At 51.3% G+C, this 12,089-nt stretch overlaps 1 protein-coding gene across 1 annotated transcript in view; it reads right to left on the reverse strand.

Annotated features, from left to right (window-relative positions):
• CPXM2 (carboxypeptidase X, M14 family member 2) overlaps positions 1-6,518 on the reverse strand; it is a 126,203-nt gene extending 119,685 nt beyond the window's left edge. The window contains exon 1 of the mRNA XM_049854953.1: positions 6,086-6,518. Coding sequence (XP_049710910.1) covers positions 6,086-6,380 — 295 coding nt within the window. The 5' untranslated portion in view covers positions 6,381-6,518. The remainder of the gene's footprint in view (positions 1-6,085) is intronic.
• Between the last annotated feature and the right edge of the window lie 5,571 nt (positions 6,519-12,089).

Here is a 12,089-nt window from a genome sequence, read left to right on the forward strand (position 1 = left end):
AAGATGTCACTTTGAGGACTAAGTGCACCTGACCCAAGCCACGGTATTTTCAATTGCCTCATATGCATGCAAAAGCCGGACAATGAACAAGCAGGACTGAAGAAGAATTGATGCTTTTTGAATTAAGGTGTTGTCAAAGAATATTGAATACACCATGGACTGCCAGAAAAATCTGTCTTAGAAGAAGTACAGCCAGAATGTTCCTTAGAAGCGAGGATGGCAACATTTCATCTCATGTACTTTAGACATGTTATTAGGAGGGACCAATCCCTGGAGAAGGACAACCTGCTTGGTAAGGTAGAGGACCAGAGAAAAAGACCCTCAACTATACAGACTGACACAGTGGTTGCAACAATGGGCTCAAACATAGTAACAACTGTGAGGATGGTGCAAGCCTGGGCAGTGTTTTGTTCTGTTGTACATGGGGGTCACTATGAGTCTGAACCAACTCGAGGGCACCTAACAACAACTACATGTTCTCATCGTTAATATTACCCATCCCCTATACTTCACAAAGCACTATTCCAGTTGCTGGAAGAATAGCAGCAAACATCTAGCATGACTCATAACTTACAAGGCATTTTCACACTGATGATAACATTTGAGCCTGGCAACTACACATTGAGGGCAGAAAATGTATGAACAACACCATTTTACAGATGGGGAAACTGAAGCTCAGAGGGGAGAAAGACCCAGAGCTAGGAGATGGCGGAGCCAGAAGCTGACTCCAAATCTGGGCCACCTTCATGTGGGCACTCATGCCTCCCCTTAGCAGCCCCTTCCGCCCTCATGAGATGAAAGGCAGCATATGGTCTGTACAGACGAAAGAAGAAAATACAGCGGAAAGAGCACACGGAGAAATAAAAGGAACCAGAATCAAACCAGCACCTCCATCTGGGCTGCGTGACAAAACCGGATTCCTTAAAAGTAGCAAACGGGAATTGCCAACGTGGGCCGCATGTTCTATCCTGGTCTATGGTGATAAATATAATTCTTCTAATTAATAGAATATGACTTTCCCTTCCTTATGCAAGGAGCTTACAGTAGCAGCCTCCCAGAAACTGAAAAAAAAAAAAATGCTTTACTGCATATTTCAAGTTTTCCCAGGAAATTCCAGTCCACCAGGATCTGCCTTCTGTCTTATGAAGCAGCCCAGCTCTAAGCTCTTTGTCTCCTCTTGTTAAGGAGCCGCTTCAGCAGAAAGCCGCCAAAGAGCGCAAGAGGGTTCTCGGGAGCCCCCCAAAAGTGTAGCCTCGAGGCACCTCGACAGACAATAATTACAGTTTTCTTAGTCACCATGCACACATGCACATACACACAGGGACACACACACGCACACACACCCACATAGGAGAGAGCCTGGGGAATTTTGCAGGAAACATGAAAAGCCTAAGCAAAAGCAGTTAGGAGGAGTAGTGCCCCCCGGATGTCCGTGGGGAAAGGAGCATTGAGTGGGCCAAGAACGGCCTGGGCGTGTGCTGTTCTGAGGACAGGGTAGCTCTTGCAGGAAGCAAGTATCCTGGGGTCAGGTGACTCCTGAAAGGTGGGCTGCACAGACTTCCAGGTCATCAGGGAACTTGGTGATCTGGCGGGGAAGGGAGGTGAGGACAGAGGTGCTATTGCAAAGTTTTAAGTACTTCTATCAGGGCTAGACCAAAATCAATCGACTGATCAATCAATCAATATCTCTCTCTCCCTCTCAGCTGTATCTTCAGACAGCCCCTGCCCTCCTCTGGACCAGCCATTCATCCATGCCCAAGGCTTAGTCCGTCTTGACGTCCCCCAGGGCCAGAAAGGCAGGGGTCAGCTCTGCTCTCTGCCGTCTGTGCAGGCGCAACCAGCCTTTCTGACCTGCAACGAAATAAGGAGCCCTCTTCCTGGGTGGTGCAGTTGATGCCTCAGCTGCTAACCAAAAGGGTGGCAGTTCGAGTCCACCCAGAGGCACCTTGGAAGAAATCCTGGTGACTTTCTACTTCTGAAAGACCAGCCACTGAAAACCCTATGGAGCGCTGTTCTCCTCTGACACACATGATGTCCTATGAGTCAGAAATGACTTGGCGGCAACTGGTTTCTGCCTTTTAAAGTGCCGCCACAGCCCCAACAGCACGCAGGTATGTGCCAGCCGATGTGAAGGCACCTTTGGAATTTGCCAGACTTTGTAAGTTCTGCCAGGAAGTAGATCATGGGCACGGTAGTGTATCCAGGAGGTGATGTCAAGAAGCTCAGCAAGGCTGAGAAGGGAGTGAGACAGGGAAGAAGGGAAAGCAGCCCCAAGTACACACAGGACTCCCGAGACTCAGCTTCACTGGGGACACTGAGGGATGGGGAGAAGCTGCCTCTGAACTGTCCCCAAAGGCTGAAAGGACATCTGACCTCATCCCACCTCCAAGCTCACAGACAGGAGACTGAGCTTGGAGAAGTCACACAAGCCCATGGGGGCAGAACTAGATTGTAACCCAGCTCTGTCGGAATCCTGAACAAACTTAAGGCCATGCACCTACACTTGACGTGCACCTACCAGGGATTCCCGGCATTCCTGGGACATTAGAATCTGAACTCAACATCTGGCAAGGGCCATGTCACGCTCGCCAACCCATGACGATCAGTGAGGCACTAACTGGCGCTGGCCAGATACACAGATCGCCCTTCCCTGTGGCTGTCCAAAGAGACCCTAACTTCATGGGCTCCATTCCACCAGAGCAGAAGGCCTGGTAAAGGACCTGAGATGGTACAGAGGGGGGCGCCATTGCTGGGAAGGCCAAGCCTGAGAGCTCGGGCTCCTGCATACCTTGGGTGTCCAGAGGAGGCACCCCTCAGCACTCCAGCCTCCAGGGAGCCAGGCTGCCATCGCCTCAGCAAGCAGAGCCACCCACCGTGAGACCTGGCAGCCATAGCTGGGCCCATTGCAAGCCCACTGGCTATCTTGAAGAAGCACAGCGCCCCAATCCAGTGTCCCTAGATCGGAAACTAGGAGCTGTCCCCACCTCCCCCAACTCCCCTTCATTATCCACACACGAGCCCTGGTCCGGAACCGTGGGCACAGGCAGGCAGGGCTGTGCCAGCAGAACAGTTGACTTTGGAAAGCACTTTGGAAAACGAGGTGGCGTCTTAGGAAGCTGCTTGCTGATGTGCACAAAATGCCCTTTTTTACAAAACGTTCTTTCCCTCAGAATTCCACAGGGGGTTTATCTGGACAGAAGACTTTGGATTTAACTGTTACAGTGAACATATGATACGATGATCTTAAGGATTTCTTATTAAATTGTTAGGTGGGCTAACAGCATTGTCGTTGCTTTGTAAAACACGTGCTGAAATATGCGATGGATGAATGCCTCCCCCTAACCTCCCCCTCCAGTCCACCCAGGAGAAGACACTTCTATCAGAAACCCAAACACGGCAACCCACCCTGAAGGGACAAAGCAAAGCTTAACAGTGAAGCCCTTTCCACCAACTGGCTCGCAGTGCACAGAACAGAAAGGGCTTTGTTTACAACAAATATGCTCAGATAGCAACCCCTGTGGCTGGGGCACAACACAGTACCAAATGCAAATTAGCTGTGTGCCTGGAGCCGATTCTGGGCAATGACACACAAACACACGTGGTTCCCTGCCCACTCTGCAAATTCCACGGCCGAGGACGACGACACACAGGCCGACGCATGCTCCAACATGGGCAAGTTCTCACCAGTCCTGGAAGAAAACGGTAAACAATCCGACCAGCAGAAACCCAAATGTAAAGCGGACACATCCGACCCTACTTCTAACCCAAGCAATGGAAGGGAAAAGAAAATCTTCAAGTCGCCTAATGGGAGTCTTGTTTATTATTTTGACTGTTTCTTACTGTCAAAAACCCACATGGACACATCAGCTTCTGCTATCTGGAGAGCCAGGCTCTGCTCTCTCAGGCTAGGTTCTCCATTTACTGACCTGTGTCTGTCTGGTTGAATTTAATATTTTCTAGATCCCTACAGTTGGAATGCCCAGGTCCCTGGTTTTCATTATCCCCAGGTGAAGAATTGATAAATGGACCGCATTTTGGACCTGCGAGTGGATGACTTTGCATGTCATCTTCGGGCTGATGACCTTGGTTTGCAGCCATACTCTTTTTAGGGCATAAAATGGAACTGAGAAATAAACTAGAGTTATATAACTCAGCTCCCTTTTCCTCCCTCTTGACAGTAAGAAAGGAGCCCCGGTGGTGCAGTGGTTAAGCGCTTGGCTGCTAACTGAAAGGTCTGCGCTTAGAACCCACCAGCTGCTCGGCGGGAGACAGATGTGGCAGTCTGCTCCCGTAAGGATCACAGCCTTGGAAACCAGATGGGGCAGTTCTCCTCCATCCTATAGGGTGGCTATGAGTCGGAACGGACTCGATGGCAATGGGTTTGATTTGGGGGTTTTGACAGTAAGCACAAACCATTTGTACCACCCAGAGAGCTACATCCCGCCTGCAGCCACTCTCTGCGAACAGCACAAGGTAACATCCATGTCTGCCAGCCTACCCCACCATGCCTAGCCGGAACTGTGCTGAACACACAGCAGACACACACACACACAAAAAAAATCACACACAGGTCGAATTAAATGATCAAACAAAAAAGGCCTTGAGTTAAAAAGCACAGGACTTTGGAATCTCCCAAGGCTGCTGTGGGTCACTGAGCCAGTTTCTTAAACTGCCTGTGCCTCAGTTTCCTCAGCTGTGAAACAGTGAGAGCACCCACCCCACGGAGCCACTGGCAGAACTGGATGAGACAGTTTTACATACAGCTCCTAATACGCTCACAAGTATGAGTGTCTCTTCCCACTCCTACTCCTGTTATTAAACCAGGGCAACTTTTGCAACTCATTCCCATAACCAACCCACCCCCCCACCCCACCCCACCCCACCCCACCCCCCAAAAAACAGAAGAAAAACATTGCATTTGGAAATTCTGGTTGCTTCTGTTCAGGGCTACATAATCACAGAATAGTCAGAATTGCCCACAAACTGAAGCAGGTGCAGACTCCCTGCATGTGTGAAAGGGGATGCTGAGACGGACCCCAGCTCAGTGGTTCGAGGACCCCAGCTCCACCCCTTTCCCACTGAGCTCACAGCGGGGACTTTCACCAACAGTTTTCAGCGAACAAAGGCAACTCCTCCCAGGCCAGGAGTGTCGTAATGGGCAGTATCTCCTCTCAGGGAAGGCCATCACAAGGCCAGAGAATTGGCTGTGGTCCTGCTCATTCCCCAATCTTGAAATACTAGGACACAGCCTCTTGCAACTGGAGCAATGAAAGTTTGGAGCAATTAAAAGTCGCACTTCCCGAGATGTGTAGTAGACTAAATGAGAGTCAATTCCCCAGGTCAGGGCTGCTAGAAACTGGGATGGATTTGAGACAAGCACTGGCAGATGGACAGAAGACAGGGCACCCCAGGCTGCAGGGAACCGCTGGGCTTTCCTTGCATCCTGCAGCTCCCCCTTCCTGGCTGGAGTCTCCCTGCAGACACAAGGGCTGGCCCAGGCAAAGTGAGCCCTAGTAAGGCTATGCCATCCTGCCCCAACAGGGCAGATGGTTCAAGGAACGTACCCAAGGAGGGAGACAGGGAAATGAGAGGGGTGGCAGCTGGGTAAAATCCTACTTGCTGCACTTCCCCTAAAAGGCCATTCTACCCAAACAGGCCTGCCTGCCGTTCACTCTGCCAGATAGGAAACTCGCTCTTAAGAAAAGGCTCCTGTGAAGATCAGAGGGGCAGAGAAGGAGAAAGAGTCCGGCAGAAAGGTCATCTGCCCAGTAAATCTGAAACTTGGGTCGGAGAAGAGCAGCTCTCCAGGCAGCTTCCAAGTGCGCAGCTCCATCGCCACCTGGGCAGGAGCGAGGGTCGCCTGGAGTGAGTTTTAAGTTTAAGTTCTGGGGAGCTGGGATGGCAAGGGGGATGCTCAAATGCAGTCGCCAGGGAGGCGGACGGTGATGGGGAGGTCGCGGGATCTCTCATCCCATTCCCAGCCACAAACACACAGACCGGGACACTCGCTGTCTCCTGAGGCAAAACGGGCCGCGCTAATAGAGACGCACAGTCAGCCCCGGCGCCCAGCGCAGAAGTTACTTACCTGGCGTCAGCGGCGTCTCCGGAGCCAGCTTCTCCTTCTTGGGCCCCTTCTTGGGCTTGGTCGCCTTCTTGGGTGGCCTGGGCGCAGGCGGCTCCCGCGCCTCCTCCCTGGTTCCGGAGGGCTGCGGCGAGAAGGGCTCGGGCTCCGGGCGCGCGTAGTAGGGCTCCCGGCTCCAGGTTTCCTGAACGTCGTAGTCGGCGTCCTCGGGGACCCAGGCCTGAGTACCGGCTCGGGTCAGGGCCACCGCGAGGAGCGCGAGGGCCAGAGCCGGCGCGGCGGCGCCCTGGCGGGCCATGCCCGCTCCGCACCGCGCTCTTGGCAGGGTGGCGGTCTCTAGCGGCGCGGACAGCAGGGCAGGGACGCGCAGGGGCGCCAGCACTGGGTATGAGCAGCCGGCGGCTAGGCCGGGCGGGCAAGGGCGCGTCCAGGGCCTGGGCGGGCGCAGGAGGCCGGCCCCGCCCTCCCTGCACCCCTCCCTCTCCCGGCAGATCGGCCTAGGCGCCTAGGGCCCTGGGGGCAGGTGCCTGAGCGTCCTGTGCCCCACTGACTGTCTCCAACTCCCTGGCCCCCTGCCTGTGTGCTGCCCTGCCCTGCTGCTTCCCCAGAGTTTAATGCTAGAAGGAAACTTAGCGGTCCTTTGTCCCATCCCGTCGTTTTACAGGTGGAGAAGTGTGACTGGAGATGGGAAAAGGATCATCCAGTGTCTTAAGGACAATTAGAGATTGAGCCCAGCCTCCTGCCCCGCTGCCCAGTGACCAGCCCCATACGGCCTGCTTGGGCCTCTGGCAGATGCAGACCTCCCACCCAGCTTCACCGTGATCCTGTCTCAGGAACTGGAGACCAGAAACTCCTGGGCCCCTGCCCCCAGGGTCCAGAGCAGTCAAGTGTCCATGGCAGTGAGGCCCAGTGACCATGGAGGACCCCTGCTTTCACCTGAGAGAGAGCCTGGCTGTTGGACATGAGAGAAAGTGGAGTTTCCCAAGGGCTGCCATCCGGGAGTCACAGGGGACATTCGGGTCACCCACAGAGCAGGCACCCACCCAAAGTGCGCTCCCAGGTCTGGCAGGGAGCTCACTGCCTTTGGAGAGAGTACCTTCCACCCCTGAACAACCCAAGTGGGACCTCTCTGGCTTCTACTTTTCAAGCCAGGATGTTGGAGAAAGAGAACTGTATCAGTCTTCTGTGGCTGCTGTAACAAACTCCAGCCAATTTAGTGAATAAAAGTCTCCAGTTAGTGTCTCAGAGGTCTGTAGGTTAGAAGTCCAACCTGGGCTTCATGAGGTTAAAATCACCCTGTCAGCAGCGTTCTACCCTCTGAGGAAGACGCTGGCTGAATTCAGTGCCTTGTGGTTGTAGGACTGAGGTGCCCACTGCCTTGCTGGCTGTCTGCCAGAGGCTGGATGTTGCTCCTAGAAGCTGCCAGCATTCCTTCTCACGCTTTCCGTGAGCATCTTGAGGACTCTCTCTGGGCCTTGTGTGTGGGCCCTACCTACATTTCAGAGCCAGCAACGCAGGCCAAGCCCCTCTCATGGCTTCCAGTCTCTCTGACTTCTTCCTCGGCCCATCTCTCCTTCTTCCAGCCAGAGACAGGTCTCTGCTTGGTTTTGTTTGTAATTTTTTTATTGTGGTGAAAATCGCACAGCAAAATAATGACCAATTCAACAATTTCTGCATGTATAATTCAGTGACATTGATTACATTCTTCACGTGTTGCACCCATTATCACTATTATTTTCCAAATTATTCCACCAGCATTAACATAAACCTTATGCCCCGTAAGCAAAGTTCCCCTTCTCTCGCCTTCTCACCGCTGGTAACCACTAATAATCTTTGGTTTCTATGTATTTCATTATTTCACAGAAGTGAGATCACACAGTATTTATCCTTCTACGTTGGACTTATTTAACTCAGCAAAATGTTTCCAAGGTTTGTCTGAGTTGTGGCATGAGTCAGGACTTCATTTCTCTTTATGACTAAGTAGTATTCCACTGTGCGCATCTAGGCCATGTTTCGTGAATCCATTCACCCGTTGATGGCTATGTCGGCTCTTTCCACCTTTTGCCTAGTGTGGAAAGTATTGCAGTGAACACTGGGGTACAGGTATCTGTTTGTGTCCCTGCCTTCACTTCTTCTGGGGGCATACCTAGAAATAGGATTGCTGGGTAGCTCTCTGCTTTTTGACGGGCTCATGTGCTTGGATTGGGCCCACCCGGATTGTCCAGGAGAGTCACCCTATCTTAAGGCCTGTAACCTTAATCGCACCTACAAAGTCCTTTGTGCCACTTAACCTAACTTAATCATGGGTTCCGGGGATTCCGGCATGGGGGGGAGGGTCATTCTGCCTACCATGGGGGCAGACTGACCCTCCAACTCAGGGTTGGACTTTGGTCCTGTGATTCAGGATGTCACCGAGCCGAATCTGGGTGCCCAGACAAGGCCCCCCACTGGGAGCCCTGTTTCCCTGGGAGCAAAGGAACCACACTCTGAGCCTGCACAGTGGCAGGGCTCAGGCCAGGGCAGCTGGGACTCTGCTTCCAGCCTCCAAGTTGGCCCCTCATTTTCTCTCACTGCACCCACACAGGTCACCTCGCCAGGTCATCCTTGGGGAACAAGTCTCAGCCTACAGGCCAATGCAGAATGGAGCTGCTGGCTGAGGTGGGTGCTCTCAGAGGCCCAGGAGGCCTGGACCTGGCGGCCAAACCCTAACTGTTGATGCCTGGCTGCACCCACAGCCTGCAGAGGTCCAGCGGGAGGGACGAGGAGGGCCCCCTCCCCTCCTGAGCCTCTCCCTGCGGCTCTGGGCTGGGCTGGTTCCTGGCCTGCCTCTGGGTCACGGCCCACCCTCCACCGTGGTGTGTCCCCAGAGCTCACTCACGCTGAGCTGTGTGATCTGAAGCCAGGCACACAAACAACACACCAGGTCAGCATTGGGGCATCAGCACAAGACAGAAAGAGGTTCCAGCAGCAAGTGGGTCCAGCTGACTGTGTGAGGCGCATGTGAGGGCTCCCTGGGATCATCTGGCATCCTGGCCAAAAGGGGCCTCCGAGGCCTGCCTGGCCTGGGTGACACCCTGCACCACCTCCACCAAAGACCCAGGAGTTCACCCAGTTGCACCCCAGACCTACAGATCTGAGGGGTGGGGGAGTCAGGCACTTGCATATCAAGGAAGCTCCTCAGTTAATCCTGATACAGTTAAAATTTTTTGACACTCACCTTTACCCTCCCACTTTGCAAGAGAGAAGATTGAGGCCCAGACTCGCGCGAAGACATACAGCAACTAGTGCCTGTTGGAACTAAACCCTGCTCGTCTGCCTTCATTCAGTAGTGAGAATCAGACAGTAGGAGTCCTGGGAGTCCCCCAAGTTCTGAAAACATGTTACTTCTTTCCTGTTAAAACCGAATCAGTGACCATCAAGTCAATTGCAACTCTTGGCGACCTCACATGTTGCATAGTACAACTGTGCTCTGTAAGGTTTTCAATGCCTGTAATCTTATGGAAGTAGGTTGCCAAGCCTTTCTTCTAAGGCACCTCTAGGGTAGAAGCCACCAACCTTTTGGTTCGTGGTTGAGCGCTTAACTGTTCGTACCACCCAGGGACCCCTTGTTTCCCGGTACCTCTTAGGTAAATAAAATAACTCGCACACAACTACTCTGCAGCGTCTGCTAAACGTTCAGAGAGTAGTCCACCCGACGTGACTCTCAGCACATCCCTGGAATCAGTAAATGAATCCCGCTGCTCGCTGTTCTCGCTATTATTGCTTGCTTGTTTGTTTTCCCTGGAGAGAGCATAATTAAAGCAAGCAGAACACAGAACAAGAATTGACTGCACCGTTGCCAATCCTCCCAGCCCGCTGTCAGGCTCGGCTCCTGCAGCTTCCTTTGTGTGTCTCCGACGCCCACTCTCTGGGGCCGCTCGCCTGGAAATCTGTCAGAGTTAATGAAGTTTCAGAAGATGGGGTGGCAAAGCTGACCTCCTCTTTTCTCCAAGCCTCATCCCCCCTGCTGGGAAATGGTTCCCTCATTCTCAGCTCCCCAGGTGGAGAGCTTCTAAGTCACCTAGACTCATCTTCCTGTACCTTCTCATTAAAAAAAACGCAGCCCTGTTGTCATAGAGTTGATTTCAACTCATGGTGACCCTATGGGACAGAGTAGAACCGCTCATAGGGTTTCCAAAGCTGTAATCTTTACAGAAGCAGACTGCCACATCTTTCCCTCGTGGAACCACCGACATTTCAGTTAGCAGATGAGTGCTTAATCACTGTACTGCCAGGGATCCTTTTACCTCATAACAGACCTAATACACCAGTAGTCTTGTTGCTTCTTACGTCACATATTCTTAAATTCACCTTTTCCTCTATCCCTACCGCCAGTAGTCTAGTTCATCCTTCAAACCCCAAGCCCAATTATTGGAACACTCGATTCCAGCCTCTCTAATTTGCAATCTGTCCTGCATTCGAGGCTACCAGCTATTCTCCCTGAAACACCTGTTTACCAAGTTGCTCCCTACCGAGGAATCTAACGTGTTCACCAGTCCCAAAAAATCCAACTCCTCCACCTAGAATTCAAGGCTCACCTACTCATCCAAACTTAGTTCTCACCACTCACCAATGGGCAGCCACATTGAGGCGTGCTCCTTGTTGCCTCCTGCAAGACAGCTGAAGCCTTTTACAAACTAGTGGCTATTGTAATCTACTAATTTCACCTCCTCCAAGGAAACTTGCGGAGCACCAGAAAGATGGAAAATTCTCAATAAATCCTTGACACGTGACTAATCTTGGCTAAGGGTCTGCCATGGTATCAGCCAAAGAGTGCTTCTTTCTGAGACCCTTTGGTTCTGAACTCAATAATTTGTTTATTTAACTTAAGTCTGGGACCCTAGTAAAGGGCTGTTATACCTGGTGCCATGGAGTCGATTCCAACTCATAGCGACCCTATAGGACAGAGTAGAACTGCCCCATAGGGTTTCCAAGGCTGCAAAGCTTTACAAAAGCAGACTGCCACGTCTTTCTCCCGAGGAGCAGCTGGTGGGTTCGAACTTCCAACCCTTCAGTTAGCAGCCGAGAGCTTAGCCACTGCACCACCAGGGCTCCTTAAAGGGCTAGTAGCAGCTTCTAATAGTGTAAGTGGAACTTAATAAAGTGCTAACTAGTCTTGGATATTAGCCATGCCATAAAAGCAGACACACACGGGGGCAGCAGCTGGGGAAATTTCGGAGACCAAAAAGAGTGACTCAGAATCCTTCCTGGCTTGTGAGTTCTTCCAAGGGTGTTCTTTAAAGCCAACCCATTGCATGCCTTAGTTGGGAATCTGTTAAGTGCATTTCTGTTAAGCAAGGTAAACCACTGTTTGTCCATTCATTCATTCCTTCTCCTCAGGATCCTGCTAAGCCAACCTCTGTTACACAACATAAATCTGTGCTTGTCAAGAAACCTTCAAGCACCTTATGCAGCTAATAATTTTTAAAATATTTATGGGCCCCACAGAGGAGATTGATGTTAAGCTGCTTGACAAGGAACAATAAAGCATACAGGCCCAGAGAACGTTCTGTGGAAACAAATGTCGTCAAGAAATCAATACTTTTATAGCGTTTTTCATGGCAGACTTTCACACCTGCTCATTTCCCTAATTATCCCTGAGACTTTTACACTTGCAGAGAGAGCTAAAATGGAATTGTTTTTTTGAAAGATTAGTAATTTGAAAAATTAGCTGCTATATAAAGAAAAATACATGCTCAGGCACAGTCATTGCTAAAAATATAGTCTTGAGAAGGATGCTCAGGGAGAGAGATACTAAGTTGTTATGGCAACTATGATTATAATTATGAAGCGAGAGGGTTTTTCCCCGTTTATTACTACGTTGAGATGTAGTGGTTTAAATGGCAGTGTCCTTTGTAATGTCTTCATTCTCGTTATTATGTAATTACCCATTTCATATTTAATTTTTGACATGTTTATTCTTACTCTTATACCCTGTAGATTTGGCATCTTTTGATCAGTCTTATTC

The sequence above is a fragment of the Elephas maximus genome, chromosome 16 (assembly GCF_024166365.1).
Source record: "Elephas maximus indicus isolate mEleMax1 chromosome 16, mEleMax1 primary haplotype, whole genome shotgun sequence".
Taxonomy (NCBI): domain Eukaryota; kingdom Metazoa; phylum Chordata; class Mammalia; order Proboscidea; family Elephantidae; genus Elephas; species Elephas maximus.